Below are 24,638 nucleotides of genomic sequence, written 5' to 3'. Positions count from 1 at the left end.
ACCCAGTGTTCGGTTGTGTGTGTGTGTGTGTGTGTGTGTGTGTCTATGTGTCCATGGTAAACTTTAACATTGACATTTTCTCTTCAAATACTTTGTCAGATGACACCAAATTTGGCATAATAATAGGAAAAATTCAGTTCTTTCCAGTCATCTTGTTTAAAACAATATTGCACCTCTGGGATGGGCACAAAAAAATTATAAAAAAAAGAAGCCCAATTATATGCAAACTGCATTTACTGTTATATTTATATTTTTTGTATTCTCTAAACTTGGCACTTTGACCTCTTATTCTGACACAACAACAAGAGGAGTCATTATTATCATTTTTTGTTCAAACAGGAACTTCTTTTGCTAAGCATGGAATTTTTATTTATTTTGCAAACGTTTTGGTGCAGATAGTAAAAAAGGGAAATTACTCTGTAATTAATGCTAGGGGACTTAATTTATCACAAGTGAGTCTTGAAGGCCTTGCCTCTCTTGTTTTATTTGCTGTCGTCACCCAGGTTTAGCAAGGCTCTTTTCCCGCAACTCATTACATGTCTTCAAGTTACAGACAAAGATTGATTCTGGGTTATTTGGTTTGTTTCACCCCAGAAAAACAAATGAAAAAGAAACCGGTTTGGAATTCAGGTTTGTTAGGCAATATAGGACAAGCAAAGTTTCAACAAATCTACTATTTCCAAGCAAAAGAAGATAAAAACACAGATGAATTTGTTCCATACACATCTTTGTTTGTTTAGAATAGAATTTTGTTCATGTTTTTTGTATAGCCCTTTTTTGTGAGTTATGAAACCACATGTCCTATATCTTAGTTATATGATAACAGGTGTAAGATAAGTCACAGTTTTTGTGAAGTGTAGTCGTTCAGTTTTGTTTGCTGCTTAATCTGGAATTTTAAAATTTTTTTTATTCTTTTGGGAATTGGTATATTTAAACTGTTTTTTTTCATTTTGGGGATGGGTTCATATTTCTTGATTGATTCTAATGCAAAAAGAATCAAGTTTGCTGGTCATAGCGACGTGTTTACGTTCTTGCACACACGTACAGTAACGTGCATGGATACTGTAGTACTACTACAGCTTTTGTTCACAGAATGTCACATTTTTCTGTTGTTCTCCAGTCCAGACTGTATATATTTTATGTTAAGAATGGTTTTGTACAGATTCTGAAAGAAACCTGGTGACGTTAAGATTAGTGGTAAAATGTTAAAAGTTCCTATAGCTTTTTATCGTTGCCAGTGGGCCAGTGAATTCATACACAGTGTCGAAGGCTTGGCATAGAAAGACAGGGACCTTTCCCTCCCAAAGTCAGGTACCCATTCACACCTGGGTGGAGTGAGGAAAATGGTGGTGAAGTGCCTTTCCCCAGGGACACAGCACCATGCTGAAACCAGGCCTCCAGCCCTGGTCACTGGTCAACACTGATTCAGAAGTTCAATGCCTGAACCGACTCTGCCACAGTGCTTCCCTTGTCCAAGGGAGAGACAGTCAAATTTATTTATTTATTTTATTGACCTTCATTACTTTCATTTGCCTTTTTTTAAAATACATGTATTGAATGTGTATACACATTTACTTCCACATACTGTAATGCCTTACTTTAAAATAGAAAAAAAAAGATGGAAGTATGTGTGTATGTGCAGGTGTGTACGTAACTTTCAGGTCTGTACATTTTACGGCATGTATCTTTGCTTTTTTTTCTTGCCTCCTTTTTGTGTCTGCTCACTGATCTAGTCTCTCATACAGTTGACCTATCACCATCCCAGCAATGCACAGGGAGCCATCAACGTCAGGTCGCTGTGAGGCCACCGCCCAGAGGTGATCCTCAACTGCTGCAGAGTCTGTTCCTGTGGCTCACAGCAGTGTCTGTCTGGTCTTGTTCAGCCTGTGAAGGGCACGACCACCCTTACTGACAGCAACAACAACTGCCTTGTCATAGAATCAGACCTAACAGAGTTAGTGCTTGTGCTTCCGCCCCCCCCCCCCCCACCCCTTCCTTGTTGCAAAGACTGTCACACATGGTCCTTGTGTTGTCGGGCGCAATAGCCGAGTGGTTAAAGTGTTGGACTTTCAGTCTGAGGGTCCTGGGTTCGAATCTCGGTAACGGCGCCTGGTGGGTGAAATGTGGAGATTTTTACAATCTCCCTGGTAAACATATGTGCAGACCTGTTAGTGCTTGAACCCCCTTTGTGTGTGTACGCAAGCAGAATATCAAATACGCACGTTAAAGATCCTGTAATCCATGTCAGCGTTCAGTGGGTTATGGAAACAAGAACATACCCAGCATGCACAGACCCGAAAATGGAGTATGGCTGCCAACGTGGCAGGGTAAAAACGGTCATGCACGTAAAAGCCCACTCGTGTACATACGAGTGAATGTGGGAGTTGCAGCCCACGAACGAAGAAGAAGAAGTCCTTGTGTTGACAGCACCCATGAATCTTCAGACCTTAAGACCTCGTCGAGAACTGAACACAGACATGGAAATGGGGAGGGGGAGAGAAGGGCGGATCAAAGTCAAGGTCACCATGATGACAAGAAGGTGTGAAGGGTCACGGGGTTGGACATTTCTTACCCTTTATATTGTGGAGGATCTGTGTGGACAAAGAACATGAAGCATAACACAGAGAATCTGTGAGGCCAAAGAACGCGACATATAACACAGAGGATCTGTGAGGACAAAGAACGCGACATATAACACAGAGGATCTGTGAGGACAAAGAACGCGACGCATAACACAGAGGATCTGTGAGGACAAAGAACATGACACAAATGATCTGTGAGGACAAAGAACATGACACAAATGATCTGTGAGGACAAAGAACATGACACATAACACAAAGGATCTGTGAGGACAAAGAACATGACACAAATGATCTGTGAGGACAAAGAACATGACACATAACACAAAGGATCCGTGAGGACAAAAGAATGCGACACATAACACAAAGGAGAGGCAGCCAGGTTTGGGGTTACATGGCACGGCTGTCATCTGTGTTCACTTTCTACTTCTGTCCTGGTGTCAGCCAGATCTGAGAGACTGAGACACAAAGAGGTGACCCGCGGTTTTGGTCATGAAGTGTGAGCCGTGCTCCAAGACAACCATTTACAAAGTGGATGGCACTCAAAATGTGTATTCCCGTGTCTTCTCACTTGAGCTCTCTTAACCAAAAGTTATAAAGAAAAAAAAAGGTCCAATTTGTTACAATGTATTCTGCTGGGATTTGAACCCACATCCTACCAGACAACGGTTTCCAGTGCAAACAGTTGAACTTTAGTTTGTTGGGTTTAAAAAAAATTATTTTTATTTTATTTTTTTTAATCTCAAGTATGATCATGAAAACCTTTGTGTATTGTGGCCAGATGCATGTTAATGCTCGTTTCCAAAACTGACGAGGAAAATAACATCCTCTTGAAGTGAATGAAGATAATGTTTTTGAGCATGTCATGACTGTGTCTGTCTTTGACTTAAAGAATTATACCAAAGGAATAAAATGCTGAGAACAGAGGAAACAAAACTTGCTGCAATAAATTATTTCTTGTCCATCCATTTAACTCATAAAGGATGATTAAGAATACCACCCTCTTGGTTCTCTCGCAGTTGATTCAAAGAGATACCCTTGATGCTTAAAATGTCTATCCTCCTCAAAAGGCCAGTTGACTTTTCTCTCCACCAGTTGCTTACCTCATATTCATTCAAATCTATTTTGGACCCGATATCTGGCTAGGTTACTTATTTCTCCACTAGTGTTGAAATAGTAGAATCTTGCAGTACTCTTAATAGTTGAATTTTGGTACTGTTGAAAATATGTGATTTTTCCACACAAGCGTCAGAATATAGTAGAATAGTCGGATTTTTAGTTCCATATCTTTCCAGTACATCTTTGACCTTGTGTGAATTCAGTGTCTGATTTTGTTTAATACAATAGACTTGCTTTGTGATTTATCAGTTCTAAGTCAAACATTTTCTCCTTTCAAGATCTTTTTCTGAAATTGTGCATGTAGGAGGACAGTGTACACGTCTCTATGGTATGTTTTAATTGAAAATGAACATTACCTTGTCAAAATGTGATACTGTGAGCATGGTTAGTGAGTTTTTATTTAATTGATTTTTTTTTTTATCAGTCTTTATCTGTTACTATCAATGCAGAAAGTGGAAAAGGAAATCCATTTTATATGAATGTGGTTTGTGTTTTTGTTCAAATGAGTATATGGATCTTTCATAATGAAATGGCTGAGAAGGAAATAAATTTTGACCTGAACAGGTCTTGTGCTTTTGTTGATATTGATGGATGGATCTGTTGAATAAAAGAAATATTAGATGTGATAAATAACAGTGAAAGCCATGCGTTTTCATTTTCATTGTTTCATGAAAGCAATCAGGACCCACTTGATGTTTGGATTTAGTCCACACCCTGTAGTTCCAGTAATCTTGTGTGCATGTCAACAAGTACTTATGTCTGTGAATGCACACAGACACACACACACGCTTTTGAATGTGTAATATATATATATATAGACATCTGAAGGGTTAAGTTACATGATCACTGACTGATGAAGCATATTATATTTCTACTTTATATGTTTAAGGGTACCAGCACTCCTAGATGGTTCTGTATGAAGCAATCGATATATATATATATATATATATATATATATATATATATATATATATGCACACTAACATGTTTTATCGTGTCATGAATGGTTTCCATTTATTCTCTTACTTCACACTTTCTCACATTTTACATTTTTATGATTGCAATAGAGACAATATGTAGGTATTGGTCTGTTTAATTGAAAACAAACTGCTACAAAGCACCAACATACAGTATATTTTTTAATCAACAGATTTTTCTCTTCTTTTTTTTTTTCCAAACGTAAAAAAACAACATTGACAAAAAACATATATGATGTTATTTTCTTGACAAAAAAAAAGGGGCAGATTATAATGATGGAGATACAAAAGGATTCAAAACGTCACTTTCAACAACAGTTTTAGATTATCACATCAAAACTGTTACCACAGAATAAAGATGAGAAACTGTTGATCATATTTAATGAAAGATCAGTAGAAGTGATTTTTAAAGGATTATGTGTAATCCATTTCCTATTTGGGACAAGAAATCTGAGGAGGTCTTGATCGAGAACTGCCGTGAAAATCATGATCGTGATAGTTATGCTTTGGTGTACTTGTGTGGAATAATTAGGGAAGTAGGGTGGTGTGTAGGAATGGTTGTAGTGGTGGTCTATGATAAGTACTGAAAAACAAAAACAACAACTTTAATATAAATTCAAAAAATATTTCATCTCCTACATGGTTAATACTTGACTGTTGTTTTTGTACAACGGTGCCGGTAACTGCACACGACAAAATGGAAGAGTTTCTTGTAACACGCCCATCCCCGATCACTTATTCGATTCTTGTGACTTGGAGGACAGATCTTCATGCAGTGTGCGCATCGAGTGAACTGAGTCAGTGATCATATCACCTCATTTTAATGCTGAATGTGAAGACAGAAAATCCCTGTGCCAGTGCACCAAGGTTATATCTGACCAACAACAGACAGAAAATAATGTGTTGAGAAAGCAGTATAGTCAACAAGCAACATATATATACACCAACACTTTAAAAAGATTCAGCATATGTATATATGTAACATAAACTATGTGTAAAATTTCCAAAATCTAGTATCACTTTGAGTGGAAAGACGCAAAACTGAAGAATTCCTAAACTACAAGTGCATGAGTGTATGATGTGTGTGTGTGCGTGTGCTTGTGTGCGTGCATGTGCACGCATGCGCATTGGGGGAAGAAAGATTCCAGTTATAGTCATGGACAAGAAATTACTCACAGGTGAACAACAGATGTGAGTGTGTGTCCATGTATGTGTTTGTTTGCACTTCTGCATGTGTGCGTGTGGGTGTATGTGTGAGTGTGTGTGGGGGGACCAGGGGGGTGGGTTGAGTGTGTGTGTGTATGTTTGTGTGTGTGTGTGTGTGTTTGCACTTATGTTTGCATGTATGCGTGTGTGTGTGTGTATGTGTGTGTGTGTTTGCACTTATGTATGTTTGCGTGTGTGTGTGTGTGTGTGTGTGTGTGAGTGTGTGTGTGTGTGTGTGTGTGTGAGTGTGTGTGTGTGTGTGTGTGTGTGTGTGTTCTGAGTGCCAGTAAGTACAGACTACAACAGACGACTGTCAGCACAGGGACACCGGGTCAAGCAGTGTCTGTAACACGTTTCAGTGGCAAGAAGTGACGTGGATCTGAACCTCAACCCCCGATCCTGAAGACCTGGCACACACAGCATCACCACGCTGACTCTCACAGACCCTCCCCACACTGTGGTGCTGCACTGTTAGAAGTATGTCCTGAAAGAACCAAGAAAGAAAAGATAGGTTTGCACTGGAAGAAGAAACATCAAACGCACTTCAATACAGCACAGAAGGAACAATCATATTTCAGTACAGCACAGACGAAACAATCATTTATCAAGATTACACAGCAGAAACAATCATATTTCAATACAGCGCAGAAGAAACAATCATATATCAATACTGCAAAGCAGAAACAATTATATTTCAATACAACACAGAACAATCAAGCATATACCAACATTGCACAGCAGAAATATTTCAATACAGCACAGAAGAAACAATCATAATTATATCAATACTGCACAGCAGAAACAATCATGTTTGAATACTGCACAGATATGATGCATCTCTGAATGATGCACAAGTTCTACTACATATTCCAACAGAGCACAGAAGAAACAAGCATATTTCAGTACTGCAGAGACTGAAGATATATCATTCAACACTGGACAAATTATACATTATTTCAGAGTACAAAACAGAGAACAAAACTATCTTCCCTTCTATCAATTCTATGTATTTTCACTGGAAGTGAAAGCTACATATTTCCTTCCTACATGTCAAGTACAGTTTTCAAACTTAGTGTGTAATTTCTTCAAGAAACGGCAGAGAAATAACCAAAAGAACATAGGCACTGCTTCAATATCTAACAGCCCAAGAGACAGAATAAAGCAACGACTGCGATGATGTTGTCATGAAAAGAGACTGTTGTAGCAAACGACTTGGAGATATGATGAATTATAAACATATCTTTTACTGTTATGTCATGATGTTAAACAGTTCAAAAATTCAGTACTACTATTTTCCCTATGTTGCACATGGCGGGTGGAGAAAATATCCCCCCCAAAACAAACAATATATTATTTTTGTATTTGTATTTTCTCTTTTTTTATCACAACAGATTTTTCTGTGTCAAATTCCGGCTGCTCTCCCCAGGGAGAGCATGTTGCTACACTACAGCACCACCCTTTTTTTTTTTTTGTATTTTTTTCCTGCGTGCAGTTTTATTTATTTTTCCTATCAAAGTGGATTTTTCTATAGAATTTTGCCAGGTACAACCCTTTTGTTGCCGTGGGTTCTTGTACGTGCGCTAAGTGCATGCTGCACACGGGACCTCGGTTTATAGTCTCATCCGAACGACTAGTGTCCAGACCACCACTCAAGGTCTAGTGGAGGGGGAGAAAATATCGCCGGCTGAGCCGTGACTCAGATTCTTTCGCTTCCTAGGCAGACACGTTACCTCTAGGCCATCACTCCATCAATACAAGCATGTGACACAGACAACTGTGTTTTTCACAGAGTGAACAATGATCAAGCATTTTCTTGGCAAGAGAAAGACAGACACAAGCGACAAACACTGGAGAAACTTACACACACTCCTCATCGTTCAGAAAGTTACTCTGCGCATAGACCACTTCTATCATATCCTGAAACAGCATCAAGTACAGTGATTGGTAAATTCATGACATGCACTTCACACAATTTGTGAACAATTGCATGTATACATCAATTCTACTGAGTTCAGTTTCAAAGACATTTGAGAATGCATACCTTGAAGGCATATCATAAGAGCTAACATCTGCAACAAAACTTTGATTTCATGTGTTCATTACAAACATTACATTTCTGTGAGTTGGTAATACTCAGTTAAGTATACACACACACATACACAGTTAAGTATATACACACACACACACATACATACATACATACACACTTTGTTCTATTTCAGCCCATGATACAGCAGAAGTGTTGCCTCTGTAAAAAATGTTAAAGGTGTCTTCAACCCACAAAGCTGGAGATGATATTGGTTGTACAGCCGCTGTGTAAAGGGTTCTCTTCCTCTCCCTCACCCCTTCTAACAGCTAAGGAATACAAAATGCCATGCACGCAGCAAAAGTTAGATCTAACTGTCAAAGCACATCTGAGTTTCAAGGTGAAGTGAGAGCCATCTATCTCCAAGCCAGAAAAACCCAACACTCGGGACAACACCAGTGAAGGCCTTACCTGTGTGCCACCGTAGGCGTCCTCTAGAATCTGTTCTGCCTCCGTCACTGAGACGTTGGTCAGTTTATTGCTGTTTATCATCATCAGCTGATCGCCTGTCTGAAGCCCTGGAGAAACACAAATCATCAGTCATTATACACAGGAACCAATCTGAAGAAACACAAATCATCAGTCATTATACACAGGAACCAATCTCAAGAAACACAAATCATCAGTCATTATACACAGGAACCAATCTGAAGAAACACAAATCATCAGTCATTATACACAGGAACCAATCTGAAGAAACACAAATCATCAGTCATTTTACACAGGAACTAATGTCACAGACTGGTGAGCATGCGCATGCATGTGTGTGAACATGTGTTGTGTGCATGTGTGAACATATGTTGTGTGCATGTCTGTGAGCATGTGTGTGTGTGTGTGTGTGTGTGTATAGGCAGATATGCATGAATGTGTGCATGTGAATGTACGTATGTGTGTGCATGTATACAAGCCATCTCACCATGCTCCACAGCTGCCCCAGAACCGAACACAGCAGCGACGACGATCCGGCCGGCCAGGGGTGTGCCTGTACCTCCCTCCATGGCCACACCCAGACTCTGGTCCTGACAACACGGAGCACAACGTCACTACACACACTGGTGGTGTACGTCTTCGCACAGCACACTGACTGACAGCAGCAATAAATTCACCTTCACCTATCCCTTGACTTCTGCTGATGCTGCTGGGGCAGCAGTGAAAACAACGCCTACCACTCTCCTGCACTTACCTTTCTCTGTCCTTCGCCACTCTCTAGGATTCTGCCAAATACATTCCTGTCCACTGTTGGATATTGTCTGCCCACCTCTTCCTCTGCCTCTTTCATCTGTGGCTTCCTCTTACACGCTTAAAGCTTCGTCTCCGATTGAGGATAGGCGCTAAATAAGTATCCATATCATTCATCATTCACACAAATTTCACAATTTGCAATCATTTACAGCTGACAAACTTCAGTCTTTATTCTTCTTTGTTTGTGGGCTGTGACTCCCATGTTCTCTTGTATACACAAGTGGGCCGTTAGGTACCTGACCATTTTGACCCCTGCCATGTAGGCAGTCATACTCAGGGACAAACGTCAGTGAAGTCTGGAGATCTCATCACTGATAACAGTCTCTCCATTTCTTACATGTCTCTGAACAGCAACCGCATTAATATTTGGGTGACAAAGACTTGCTGATGGCCAGCCGCCACAGAGAAGCTGTTAGCGATCTTGTCGTAAAATTCATCACACTAACTTAAGGAGCAAGGTGGCGGAATGGTTAATAGTCTTGTCTGCCAATACAGAGTCCATGAAGGTCTGGGTTCAAATCCCGCTCTCGCCCTTTCTCCCAGAAATCTACTCTGACAGGTACACAAATACATATTCAAGCACTCAAGGCCTGACTCAGCACGTTGGGTTCAGGTGCTCGTCAGGCATCTGCCTAGCAGATGTGGTGCAGTATAAACGGATCTGCCCAAACGCAGTGATGCCTTCTTGAGAAACCGAAACTGGTGATTTTTGCACAGTGCCAGCATACGGAAGTGGAGGTGCTGGTTTCCCTGAAAATCATGAAAGCAGAACCAGTACTTTTCCCTAGGGATGGCAGCCTGAATGACGTACTTCAGAGATATCTGTATGACTGAAGTGTAATACAGACGCAATGACTCAACATGGTTGTTGCAAACTACCCACACCCCCCTTCTTTCTCCTCCCCCTCGCTCCCCCTCACCCCACCCTCCACCCCCCTTCTTTCTCCTCCCAATCACTCCCCTCCTCCCCACCCCACCCCACACCCCCTTCTTTCTCCTCCCCCTCTCTCCCCTCCACCCCACCCCACACCCCCTTCTTTCTCCTCCCCCTCTCTCCCCCCCACCCCACCCCACACCCCCTTCTTTCTCCTCCCCCTCTCTCCCCTCCACCCACCCACACCCCTTCTTTCTCCTCCCCCTCTCTCCCCTCCTCCCCACCCCACACCCCTTCTTTCTTCTCCCCCTCTCTCCCCTCCTCCCCACCCCACCCCCTTCTTTCTCCTCCCCCTCGCTCCCCCTCACCCCACCCCCCTTCTTTCTCCTCCCCCTCGCTCCCCTCCTCCCCACCCCACCTTCTTTCTCCTCCCCTTCTCTCCCCTCCACCCCACTCCACACCCCCTTCTTTCTCCTCCCCCTCTCTCCCCTCCTCCCCACCCCACACCCCCTTCTTTCTCCTCCCCCTCTTTCCCCCCTCACCCCACACCCCCTTCTTTCTCCTCCCCCTCTCTCCCCTCCTCCCCACCCCACACCCCCTTCTTTCTCCTCCCCCTCTCTCCCCTCCACCCCACCCCACACCCCCTTCTTTCTTCTCCCCCTCTCTCCCCTCCTCCCCCCCCCCTTCTTTCTCCTCCCCCTCGCTCCCCCTCACCCCACCCCCCACCCCCCTTCTTTCTCCTCCCCCTCGCTCCCCCCCCCCCTTCTTTCTCCTCCCCCTCGCTCCCCTCCTCCCCACCCCCCCTTCTTTCTCCTCCCCCTCTCTCCCCTCCCCTACTCCCCACCCCACCCCCCCTTCTTTCTCCTCCCCCTCTCTCCCCTCCTCCACCCCCCCCCCCTTCTTTCTCCTCCCCCTCTCTCCCCTCCTCCCCACCCCACCCCACACCCCCTTCTTTCTCCTCCCCCTCTCTCCCCTCCACCCCCCCCCCTTCTTTCTCCTCCCCCTCTCTCCCCTCCTCCCCACCCCACCCCATACCCCCTTCTTTCTCCTCCCCCTCTCTCCCCTCCACCTCCCCCTTCTTTCTCCTCCCCCTCTCTCCCCTCCACCCCACCCCACCCCACACCCCCTTCTTTCTCCTCCCCCTCTCTCCCCTCCACCCCCCCCCCTTCTTTCTCCTCCCCCTCTCTCCCCTCCTCCCCACCCCACCCCATACCCCCTTCTTTCTCCTCCCCCTCTCTCCCCTCCACCCCCCCCCCTTCTTTCTCCTCCCCCTCTCTCCCCTCCTCCCACCCCACCCCACCCCCCTTCTTTCTCTCCCCCTCTCTCCCTCCTCCCCACCCCACCCCACACTCTCCCTGCCTCCCATCAGCCAGGTGATGCCGGTATGGTTTCAGTTTTCATTTCAAGTAGGCATCAAAGCATGCAGATTGATCCATATATGAAACACCATGTCTGCTTGAAAAAAAAAACCAAAAAAAAGTGGGGGCGGGGCGGGGGCGTGGATGCCTTACCTTTGCATAAACCCAACATGCTGGTACAACCCGACTCTTTAGAAAGACCACATGTGGAACAGTGTTTGAGGTCCACAGTTTCAGTTTTCTAAAGGAGGCGTCACTGCGTTCGGGACAAATCCGTATACGCTACACCACATGTGCAAGGCAGATGCCTGACAGCAACATAACCCAACAAGCTGGTCAGGCCTTGAGCACATGCATATATATATTTGTGTTCCTCTCAGAGTGGATTTATTTTACACAATTTTGCCAGAGGACAGCACTTTTGTAGCCATGGGTTTTTTGGGTTTTTTTCAGTGTGTCAAGTGTGTGCTGCATGTGGGGCCTCAGTTTATCGTCTCATCCGAATGACTAGACACTCAGTTTGATTTTATAGTCAAACTTGGGTGAGAGCAGGATTCAAACCAACACCCTCTCAGGCAATGTACTGGCAGATAAGCGTCTTAACCATCCAGCCACCTAGCTCTTCCTCAGCTTATCTAGCTCAGTAAGTGGTCCGCAGCTAAGCAAGTGGTCTACAGCTAAGTAAGCGTAACAAAGACAAGTGAAACACTTCACTTCCAAACACACCCTGACTGCCTCACACACAATCCACTCACCTTTGGAAAACTGAAAGACCTGAGCTCTCTCCCATCTAACTCAAAAGGATTGAACTGAAACACAACATACACGTAACGTCAAAAGACTCACCAGATGACATATAATTAAGTACCAGTAGCTTTTGTTACGATCACACATGTTGGTCATTCCGAGTAATGGTATGTGTGTATCAATGTGTCCGTGTCAGTGTGAACATAATCATGCATGTCATTTTATATCATAGGAATGAGATGATTGTGTTCATGTATATGTATACATGCAAAAATAGAAAACATTTCAGTTCTTCTGAGACACATGCACCAGGGATTGGAAAAAAAAAGTGAACACTGAAGACATACTCAACAAATTAAAATCATGAATGCTACACAAGTAAACTAAATGTGCCACAAAATATGCTTCCAGTATTGTTGTTGGATATTCAAATATGCATCTCTAAGCATACTGAACTACTCGACAGAGGGGGGGAGGGGGAACACTGCAAGGTGCAAAGAAAGTGTGAAAAGTGCAGAAAAGAGAGAGTGAGTGAAAGAAGACCAATTCAAATACACAAATTTCAAGGAACACCATTTCAAATATATAAATATCAAACAGCTTACTGTCATAAGATACACACTTTTTTTTCCCCCGAATGACTCAAAAAACAAATTTAACAAATTTAACACATAGCAATTCACATTCATGCTCATGCACACTCTCATTCTGGGTGTGTGGAGTATGTTCCTTTACAAACAACTGGTGTGCGGCATAGCGCAGTCTAGCACAGTCAATTGCTTTCAGGTCTAACCAAACAAGCCTATAGTATTCCTGTCTACATGCAATGCTCCCAGAAGTTGTTCACTGTGTAGCTATTGTTGCTGCTACTGCTGCTGTGGATATAAGCTGATGATGATGCTGTGTTGATAATGATGATCAAAGCTGTTATGATAATACACCTCCATCAAAAAATTTTTAAAAAAGAGAAAAAAGAATACCTAAAGAATGATAGTGGAAAACTGTAAAGTGACTGACAAGCTATTGCCAAAATGTTGTTCTGTTCACCCAGACTACGATCATGACTGGCAAATATAACCACGTAGAGGATGAAGGAGAATGAATGTGGTGATGTATGTAGCTACGCTAAAAATGACACAGGCTGACTACCTTGATAACAAAGTCAATAACATGATGGAGAAGACGTGGTGATGTATGTAGCTACGCTAAAAACGACACAGGCTGACTACCTTGATAACAAAGTCAATAACACGATGGAGAAGACGTGGTGATGTATGTAGCTACGCTAAAAACGACACAGGCTGATTACCTTGATAACAAAGTCAATAACACGATGGAGAAGACCTGGTGATGTATGTAGCTACACTAAAAACGACACACGCTGATTACCTTGACAACAAAGTCAATAACACGATGGAGAAGACCTGGTGATGTATGTAGCTACACTAAAAAGACACAGGCTGATTACCTTGATAACAAAGTCAATAACACGATGGAGAAGACCTGGTGATGTATGTAGCTACACTAAAAGCGACACAGGCTGATTACCTTGATAACAAAGTCAATAACACGATGGAGAAGACCTGGTGATGTATGTAGCTACACTAAAAACAACACACGCTGATTACCTTGACAACAAAGTCAATAACACGATGGAGAAGACCTGGTGATGTATGTAGCTACACTAAAAAGACACAGGCTGATTACCTTGATAACAAAGTCAATAACACGATGGAGAAGACCTGGTGATGTATGTAGCTACACTAAAAAGACACAGGCTGATTACCTTGATAACAAGTCAATAACACGATGGAGAAGACCTGGTGATGTATGTAGCTACACTAAAAAGACACAGGCTGATTACCTTGATAACAAAGTCAATAACATGATGGAGAAGACATGGTGATGTAGACTACCTTGATAATCGTTTCGTTTATTTATTTATAGTCTGTTCATCTAAGATGATGATATTAGACTGAATTACTACCTTGACAACAAAGTCAATAACAAGATTGAGAAGATGTGGTGATGTATGCAGCTACACTAAAAACAACGCACGCTGATTACCTTGACAACAAAGACAAACAAGAACCTTTGCTCCTGACATGGCAAGGGTACACTTCATCATGCCGATAATGCTTACTGCTTCTGGTCTATTTGTACACACCTCCGTAATAGATACAGAGTAAAAACAAACAAACAAACAGTGATTAAGAACTTTCTTTCAATGTTTTGTTTTTCTGTCCTTTTCAATCACCCGTGCACAAGCTGACAGAAATCAGTAAGATTCATTGTCTTGATGCATTGTGTGCACTTGCTTTCAAAGCAAAAGCTGACAAGCTGCTGCTGTTCTTTACTTTTGAGAACTGAACACTTCTTGGACAGAGAAGAACAGATATGGATACAGATGTTGTATGTACTGTAATTTCCAGCCTCTAAGGCGCAATTCTAAAAAAAAAAAGAAAACCTGACCCCTGTATGTTACTGGCTGTACGCATGCACGCTATTTGTCTAAAAACTAAATTCTGACCACTACTTGGTGCCACGTTTTACACTTGACAACAAACTCAATATTTGACAACACACTTCATCACAATAAAGGCATACAATCACACTGAATACCTACACTTACATGCTTCAGTCTAGTCACTTAAGAATTCTCTGAGTTTGATAATTTTCACCTTTGTACCGTAATAAAACCAAATCACATATGACACCAAATCAAATTTTAAAGTGAACGTGACCACAGTTTGCCCTAAAGGTGGGAAAGAAAAGCAGCATCTGAAGAATGAACTAAATGCCTGTAAAAGAAAACTGCAAATTGTTTTGAAAATGCCAAGCAAGATGGTGGCCAACACTGGAAACAAAGGTCGCAGACAGAAATCCAGTTCAGGTTAAGTTAATGCCCTGGGGTTTGACAACAAGACAAGTTTGACTGAGAGACTTCTGAATGGTAGAAACTGTACCAAGCAATGGAAAAAAAAAAATGATGACAGAATAAATGAGAAGAAGACACCACAGAATCTGAGTCAACAAGCAAAGATGATGTTACTCCTCAAAAAACAACATCTGTGGTCAACAGAGCCATTCTGCCCCAATTGATAGGAAAGATGTGACTTTCAGTGGCTTAATAGCTGTGTGCTGCTTGTATGTGTTCAAAATTGCCTTTTCTTTAAAATCAGGAGGTGGACCTTATGTGCAGTATCACCTTACGGGCTGGAAATGACAGCAGCATGTTTTTTTTTTAAATAGTTACAATGTCTTTGAGGAACGGCACAAGGACAAAGCTAGAGGCTAACGAGAACGACAGAAGCTGATCACCCAGAGTGATGAGTTGTGAGGAACGGCACACAGATAAACAAAGCTAGGGGCTAATGATGATGACAGAAGCTGATTACCCAGGCAGCCAGCCGCTGGTGCACACCCCCCACAGCCCCCACACTCAAGCCCGGCTCCGCGGGGCCCAGCAAGCGAGGGGACCTCTCCTCCTCCTCCTCCACCTCCCGCCTCGCCGCCAACACTGCGGCCGCCCCGCTCAGAACCAGGGAGGGGGTGGGGGAAGGGGGACGGGGGACAGGGAGGGAACCCACTGGCTGTGGTGGGGGTGGTGGGGGTGGTGGCAGTGGTGAGTAGGTGCCTGTCTGTGTGGGTGGGGGAGGTGGGTGCACGGACGGCAGCGGGGGAACGTTGGTCATCTGGTCGGTCACGTCACAGTCAGCGCGTGTGTGCGGCGTCAAGAAAGAGGCTACCTCTTTGTCGCCGCGGTCTTCTTCGTCATCGTCATCGTAGAAAAAGGTGGGTGGTGGAGGAGGGAGGGGGAGGTCATGATCCATCGTCACCTCTGTCCCTGCAGTGTGGATCTGTGCTGACATCTCCTTGCCGACCCCATAGGCCACCGCCACCACAGGTGCCTCCTGTCCCCACTGCTCAGAGAACCCTGTCACCTTGGGAGAGTCGGCGATGTCGCCGTTTCCCTGACGGACATCGTTCACCTCTGCTTTGAACTCCTCCACCTCAGTTCCACCACCGTGAGTGGACTCCTCAGACTCTGACCCAAACTCTAACACTGCTTCCAAGGCATCATCAGGGGCCTGTGCCGAGGTGGAGGAGGTCCTTGAAACAGCTGGGGACATCTTCAAGGAATCGGGGACGAGGTCTCTACTGATAAACAAAGAAGCAGAGACGGTGGGTGGAGGTGGAGAGGAGGGAGGGGGTGGAGGGGGTATGAAGACGGGAGGATGGGGTCTGCCACCACTATCACCACCCTGGAACCTATCAGTTACATGACCGACATTGTGAACCAAGGCACCAGCCTGCAAGTCTCCTGTACCTCCTCCCACCTCTCCCCTCTCCTCCCCACTATGAACATGTTCAGCATACTCAGCGTGTTGGTGGGACTCACTGAGGTCGTCCTCAGGGGGGTCAAAGTGCATGCGGGGCACGACCCAGGACGGACAGTCGCGGGGGTAGACGGGTCGGCGCAGAGCACGCAGCACTGGATCCCCCAGGTCCTCGGGCAGGGACAGGGGCGTGGGGGTGGGGGTGTCCGTGGGGGAGGGTGCAGAGGGGGATTCGTCAGTCTCTGTAGCGGTGTTGGTGGGTGCGGTGTGGTGGGTGAGGTGTTCAGGGGTGGAGGTGGGTGCGGTGTGGAAGGTGAGGGAGGTGACAGTCTGGCCCCTGACAGGTGTGTCCAGGTTGTCAGGTAAGGGGTGGAGGAGGGGGAGGGCTGGGGCTGTAGGGGAGGGGGTGTGGCGGGTGGGGGAGGGGGAGGGGATGGGGTGGGTGTGGGTGTGGGTGGGGTAGAAGTGTGGCCGGGAGGATGAGGGGGTTAGGGTGGGAGGAAAGTCAGCTGAGGGAGGCTGCATGCAGAAGGAAACATCCACCATGACACCAAGTGAGTGAGCGTGCACACACACACACACACACACACACACACACACACACACACACACACACACACACACATTCTGCATGCACACACGTGCGACACACATGTGCGCATGCACAAACGTCATGTGCAAACACAAACACATGCACATACAGACAAATCTACACCTATGTACACTATTTAACAGCAAGACTACAGTTCACATGTAAACACCAAAGATTCCCTTCACACTGTTAATCTGCTACAGGTCAGCTTCATATCAAACCCATAATTGTCAGTGTACATTTCCTACCATGCATGAAATCATATGCTACATCTCAAAAGCTGGGCTCGTTGATGATAGAATTAATGAGAAGCTGGTGTTCAATGAGGATCACTTCATTCACTGAAACTTTTTTTCTTTTTTTAAATTCCATCTAATTCATTCAGACTCATTTATACTTTGCTTGAACTACCTTTCTGCATCCCAGCAGAAAGTCATATTGAATCCCAGTGTAACAAAACATTTTGTAAGAAAGCTTTGCAATGGAGCTGACCTGTAGGTCCAGAAAAATAGTTAAAAAGAAATGAATTCAGAGATTAGAACTGATCCAACCCCACATTAATCCAATGAATGAATCCATGATAAACCAAACCAACCCCATATTAATTCAAAGAATGAATCCGTTCTGGTATGAACAAGCCCTACACCAGTTATAAATTTGCTAATGAACTAAAACATGCACATAAATAGATGTAGCAATCAATCAAATATCTAACGTCTCAGTAGTGTAGAAGTGCTAAACACATCAGGTCTAACAACTGGAATTTTGGGAGTCAGATTAAAATATGAAAATAAAGAAACTAAAAATACTCAATGATCATGTGTACCTCGCAATGACAATTACAAGTGAATCCTACAACTGCCTCTCAAACACAGATCCTAAAATAGTCATTCCATTAAGACATCGTCAATGATTTCAATCTGATAACACGCATCCCTCTTATCATCACGATTTCTAATTATGCACATAAAAAAATGAATTATACAATGAAGAAGTTTCTCAACTTAAACACAAGGATATACGACATTCACATTCACTTCATGATCTGCTGACAAAGGTTGATACAGTTATATTTTTTCTTTGAAATCAGCTTTTCACCCCTATCATTGCACCTTAAAAAAAAAATTCACAGCTGATGCATCATTCTCTATTCCACTTTTAATCACCCCCCCCCCTCCTGCCCTCCACCATTTTGTGAAAAATATTTGTTTTCTGTTTTCATACATTCTCTTTTACAAAAGTGGAAGTGATAGTTAAAGAACCAACATAGGTACTGGTGACTTATGAAAGGTACCGTAAAGTTCGGTCTATAAGCCGCGACTTTTTACCCCAGCTTCAACCTCTGCGGCTTATACAATGATGCGGCTTATTTGAGGATTTTAACGATCCCGGGAGTGTCACGTTCTCTCTATTCTTAGCTGCCCTTCAACTCACCAAAATCATGATTTCTGTCCATGAATTTTTGGATGAGCTTCAGGATAGTGTGCTAACTGTTCATGCTTTATAAATCAAATCCGCACACATTAAAGCCTTCAAATCAGCATTCAGTTCGACTCTGCTCAAGCGTACACCCTCATCATGCCAAAAACACAACATTATGCATATGATGCAGCCTTCAAATTGAAGGCGATCGACCTAGCAGACGACAGTGCAAGCGACGAACCAGCAGCGACCTCCACCTTCATGTTCATGAAGTGAAAGCGAGGCTGAAGTCAGTGACAAGATGGCGGAGGAAGCTGTGCTGGTTCACTTCAACTCGGACACGGAAGATGAAGATTTTAGTGGATTCAGTGAGCAGGATGACATTGAATAAATGTGACTATCCCTAAATTATGGATCTTATTTTCGTTGTGTTTATTTATTATTTTTTTGTGGCACTAGCAGTATTTTCGCTTGCTTTTCTTTGTTTTGTTCCCGCTTGTGTTTATTTCATAACCTACAGTATCAACAGCTTTTCTGTAGTATCAGTATGTGTTCCGGTACCTGAAATAAGTGCGGCTTATAAACCGGTGCGGCTTTTTTTTTCTCCAAAATTTAGTGGGTGCGGCTTATATACCAGTGCGCTCAACAGACTGAACTTTACGGTACTTAAAAAAACAACAACCAGATTTACAAATCACAAACAGGGGAAATAAAATAGAGGACTGTCCACAACACAAAGAGAGAGCTAAACCACAACAAGAAATTTGGGTACAACACAGAAAGCCAGAGGACAAAAAGGGATCACAACATCCAGGAACTCTCCAACACACACACACACACACACACACACAGACACAACAAGGGAGGGAAGGCAGGGACGGAACAGCCCTGAAGCAGCATTTCCAAACAGACCCCCTTGCATCCCACCATCCCCCCTTTCCCCCCCCCCACCAACCTCCTCTGCATGCAACGGAGGGACGTCCACCCCACTCCCGTGGTAGGAGTCCGAGTCGGAGTGGACCTCCGCTTGTGTGGAGATCACATGACTGTCGGTAGAGGACTGATGGGAAGGGTAGTCTGGTGAGGGAGTGGCGTTCGTGGTGGTTGTCGTCGTCTTTTTGAGCAGCGCGGCGCGACCTGTGGTCAGGCAAAACACAGTGTGCTCATGTGTGTGTGGATACAGTGTACAGAATACTCTATGATCTCAATAAGAGAAAGACATAGAATGCTTAGATGTCAACTTAGAGTAAACCATACAATTGCAGTTGACAACAAAACTAACTTTTGTGATGTAAGTAATGGCTGCTGAGCAAAAGGAAGGGGGGGGGAAAGGGAAAATTATCTGATCTATGAGTCATGTGTTATTAAAACATGTATCTTCTTAAAGGAATATTTTGCATGCATTCTACAAACTAAAAATAGCAAATTCTTGCATTCATCTGAAATAACTTCCAGCATTCTAACATTTTTCAAACTTGCACATGGAACAAAGAAAGAAAAGACAGTTTACCGATGGAAAAGCAAACCCCCCCCCGCACCCCCCCCCCCAAAAAAAAAAAAAAAAAAATCAAATAGAGATCAAACAATGAAACAAGTAAGCAAAGGGAAGAAAAGTCCACAAAAAGAAAAAAAAAACAGTGAAAAGTCCACAAAAAGGAAGGACAAGAAAAAGAAAAAAAGACAAAAAGTCCACAAAAACAGAAGAAGAAAAAAGAACAGGAAGAAAACTCCACAAAAACAGAAAGAAAAGAAAAGTCCACAAAACAGGAAGAAACATCCACAAAAACAGGGAGAAACATCCACAAAACAGGAAGAAACATCCACAAAACAGGATGAAAACTCCACAAAAACAGGAAGAAACATCCACAAAACAGGAAGAAACATCCACAAAAACAGGGAAAAACATCCACAAAAACAGGAAGAAACATCCACAAAACAGAGAGAAACATCCACAAAACAGGGAGAAACATCCACAAAAACAGGAAGAAACATCCACAAAAACAGGAAGAAACATCCACAAAACAGAGAGAAACATCCACAAAACAGGGAGAAACATCCACAAAAACAGGAAGAAACATCCACAAAAACAGGAAGAAACATCCACAAAACAGAGAGAAACATCCACAAAACAGGGAGAAACATCCACAAAACAGGGAGAAACATCCACAAAAACAGGAAGAAAAGTCCACAAAAACAGGGAGAAACATCCACAAAACAGGGAGAAACATCCACAAAATGGGAAAAAACATCCACAAAAACAGGAAGTATATAAAAAAAAAAAAAAAAAAAAAATATATATATATATATATATATATATATATATAAACCGCCGCCAAAATCAGGAAGGAAAGTCCAGAAAACCATGCATGGGACTGACTGAGTTGTTCCGCTATCAGCTGGTCCTCATCCAGTCTCACGCTGTCTGCTGGGGATCTGGAGGGCTGGACAGACCTGCACACCACGAAACAACATCCTCAGTAGTTCCTTCTCTCTCTCTCTCTCTCTCTCTCTCTCTCACAGAATCACATGACCAAACCTGGATCTCTTATGAAAGAAAACAAAGACAGCAGTGCTCTTACTTTTAAGCTCTTTCTTATAAGTAAGAGTATGATCATGACTGGACATTTCCAATTATCCCCTCACAAACATTACACACAGAAGTATTCTTGCTTTTTACAGATATTTTCATATACGCCCTCTCAAAAGAGAATGATCCTGACTATTTACAATCACCTCCTGACATATATTACGCACACAAAACCATTGTATAAAATTCTGGTATTTTAATAAAAGCTCTTCTTAACAGAGGATGATCATGACCATTTACAATGATCTCCTCACTGATAATGTACATAAATGGTTTACAGATAAAACTGGTATCTACTATAAAAATAGGTGTTTAGTGCTTTATCTTAAAATGATAATGATACTACTACTACTACTAATGATGATGATGATAACAATAATGACAATAACATATCCCTGTCCCTTTCCTTTCTCACTCCATTCACATTAACACATTTCATCCCAAAGTCCCTCATGGCGTGAGTGTGTGTCCTCACTCACAGAGACTGTAAAACAAGTGACATGTCTCAAACCCCTACTTTCAGTACTATCGCACCAAAACTGGTTTGTCTGAATTTCCTCTAACAAAGGGAGATAGGTCTTATCACTTCCTGTACCTCATGGTCCTCATGATACAAGTGTGTAATCACAGAGACTCATGTCCCTCATGGCGTGTGTACTTACTCTTAGAGATTGCACAATGAGGAACTCAGGTCTAAAACCCCGTTTTCAATTCCAACTTGTTTTGTTTTATTTTGTTCTGCTTTGTCACTGCGCAAACTAACCAGTTTAAGTTTGTCTTGAATTAAACAAAGTCTTAAATCTTCCTGCACCTCATGGTTCACCGTGACAAGAGTGTGTACCAGCAGAAACTACGGAAAAAGAAACCTAGGTCTCAGACTCTATTTTCAGTCCCAATTTGTTTGCTTTGTTTTCTTTGTCGTTGCACAAACTAACCAGTTTTATTCAATTTACACTTTACAAACAGGCTCCGGTGATGATTTAATAACATGCACACCAAATGTTACAGCTATCGATTCAGAAAATGAGAACATCACTGCTTATTTTTCTGACTTAAAACCTCTTTCAGCGTTCACAGGCCTGAAAATTACTTGGCTGGGTGTGATCAGATCACTTAGTTTTTACTTGGAATGAAACAGATAAACAATAATCCGTATTCCTAACAAAATGTTTCAACGATATGCCGCTCATTGAAAATGACAACACCAGTCCTTAACTAACTCTACTGATAAAGAGCTCTAACAAAAAGATAAACGTAGCTTTGTAGTTACACCTATCTAGCCTAACTGATCATGCAGGCAAATCACACAAAGCAACCGCTTCTTTCATTGTTTTTTTTTTTTTTTTTTTCGCATCTTAAGTGATTAGACTTATAATTCTGTTGTACATCTACAGCACGGTGACCTATGTGACATTAGTATGATTCATCAGTTTTGCATACTAGATTGTTAATATTCTTTTTTTTTTCCGAGTAACATCAACAACAACAACAACAACAAATGAAATTGGCTAACATTTTGACCAATGCAAGAATGGGAACATATTTCATGTGCGTGGCCTACAGTGTGACAGCACAGTGCATTAACAGTGAGAAAAAAAAAAAAAAAACACACACACAAAAAAACAACAACAACAAAACAGAGGAAAAGGCTTTCAGTGCCAATAAAAATCACAACACAACAGACAGGCATAGAGAGTGAATGTAAATGAAAAACAACCCAAATCATCTTCCAAACTCAAGACAAAAGAACCACGGATGTTCAGGAAATTGTTTGACTTGCTACATGCTCTCCATAACACCAAAACTTCTTGAAGAAAAAGGAAAGATTACCCTGACTAAGGAAAGCCTAGGTATGACACAAGAAATATATAAAAATTACCCATCAAAGACTGAATATAAATTAACAAATGAACAAGCAATGTACATCTAGAAAAAAAAAAGTGGGGGTGTTGAGGGTGGTAGGTGGGGGGTGGGAGGGGATAAAATGAATTCATCTTTCCTGTGTAACACAGGTAAAGATACACAACGGAATGCACAAATGTCTATCAACAGAATGCACAGATATTTATCAAAAAGTATCACAACTGGCACCTTCCAAAGAAGCAAAATCAAAGACAGAATGTGTACAGTGTGTGTGTGTGTGTGTGTGTGTGTGTGTGAGTGTGTGTGTGTGTGTGTGTGTGAGGGAAGGAGCAGTGGGGGTGGGGAAGGGATGGTATGTACACTTGAGTGCAGTGCTACTATATGTGCGCATGTGTATGTGTGTGTGGGGAAGGGGGGAGGCAGGGGGACATTGGGGGCTTAGGGGGGGTTGTGTGTTGTGTGTGAGTATGAATGCTGCATGACTGTTGATCCAAGTGTTAACTTCTGTGTGTGTTTTGAGGGGGGGGGGGGGGCGGGTGTGTGTGTGTGTTGGTGGAGGGGAGGGGCGGGTGCATGTATTAATGTGCGTGTACCTGTCTGCATGCATGCATGTATGCACACAAGTGCGTGGATACAAGTGTGCGTGTGTGTATATGTGCATGCATATGTGTGTTTGTGTGTGTGTGTGTGTGTGTGTGTGTGTGTGTGTGTGTGTGTGTGTGTCTGTGCCAATTTACTGCTCTTTGGTTTGTTCTGTGAAATGTGCACAAACACTCACAACACACTCAAAGAATGATCTAACTGCTAACAGGAAGAGCAACAACTCCAGCACATCAAAGGCCATTAACACAAGGCAGCCGCACTAATACATTACTGCTATATAAAAAATCTGTGAACAAGTGTGATGTTATCAGAAATTGACTCACCTATTCAGTATCAATTTGGAGAAGTAATATGAAAATCAGTCGCTTGTTCATTATTAGTTCAGTGACTCTATCAAGAAATAAAGCCACCTATGCGTTATTAACTTAGTGAACACCAGAAAGCACTGAACACTGACACCACAATCAAATCCCAGTGGTATGTCACTGGCTGTGGGGAGTCTTGTTTTTCTTTCTGTTGTGTTTGTATTTGTATTTGTATCTGTATTTCTTTTTATCACAACAGATTTCTCTGTGTGAAATTCGGGCTGCTCTCCCCAGGGAGAGCGTGTCGCCATACTACAGCGCCACCCATTTTTTTTGTATTTTTTCCTGTGTGCAGTTTTATTTGTTTTTCCTATTGAAGTGGATTTTTCTACAGAATTTTGCCAGGAACAACCCTTTTGTTGCCGTGGGTTCTTTTACGTGCGCTAAGTGCATGCTGCACATGGGACCTCGGTTTATCGTCTCATCCGAATGCTTAGTGTCCAGACCACCACTGAAGGTCTAGTGGAGGGGGAGAAAATTTCGGGGGCTGTGCTGTGATTTGAACCAGCGCGCTCAGATTCTCTCGCTTCCTAGGCGGACGCGTTACCTCTAGGCCATCACTCAACTCTAGGCCATCACTCACTTGACACAACACTTTCCTTCTTTCTCTCTGCATTTGTGGGTTGCAACTCCCACACTGAATCTACCTCACTATTTAGGCAGCCATACTCTATTTTC

General features: G+C 42.9%; 1 protein-coding gene across 11 annotated transcripts in view; it reads right to left on the bottom strand.

Annotated features, from left to right (window-relative positions):
• Nucleotides 1–4,775: 4,775 nt before the first annotated feature.
• The window catches only part of LOC143301586 (uncharacterized), a 70,028-nt gene continuing 50,165 nt past the window's right edge, over nucleotides 4,776–24,638 (bottom strand). For all 11 annotated transcript variants that reach the window (XM_076615971.1, XM_076615973.1, XM_076615980.1 and 8 more), the window contains 8 exons: nucleotides 20,920–20,993; nucleotides 19,498–19,679; nucleotides 15,587–17,047; nucleotides 12,197–12,250; nucleotides 8,884–8,986; nucleotides 8,379–8,485; nucleotides 7,743–7,798; nucleotides 4,776–6,365 (listed from right to left, as the gene is read on the bottom strand). In XM_076615971.1, coding sequence (XP_076472086.1) covers nucleotides 6,353–6,365; nucleotides 7,743–7,798; nucleotides 8,379–8,485; nucleotides 8,884–8,986; nucleotides 12,197–12,250; nucleotides 15,587–17,047; nucleotides 19,498–19,679; nucleotides 20,920–20,993 — 2,050 coding nt within the window. In that variant the 3' untranslated portion in view covers nucleotides 4,776–6,352. The remainder of the gene's footprint in view (nucleotides 6,366–7,742; nucleotides 7,799–8,378; nucleotides 8,486–8,883; nucleotides 8,987–12,196; nucleotides 12,251–15,586; nucleotides 17,048–19,497; nucleotides 19,680–20,919; nucleotides 20,994–24,638) is intronic.

Source organism: Babylonia areolata, chromosome 27 (genome assembly GCF_041734735.1).
Source record: "Babylonia areolata isolate BAREFJ2019XMU chromosome 27, ASM4173473v1, whole genome shotgun sequence".
In the NCBI taxonomy this organism is placed as follows: domain Eukaryota; kingdom Metazoa; phylum Mollusca; class Gastropoda; order Neogastropoda; family Buccinidae; genus Babylonia; species Babylonia areolata.
The sequence above is the reverse complement of the archived record's forward strand: the minus strand, read 5'-3'. Positions and strand labels throughout refer to the sequence as shown.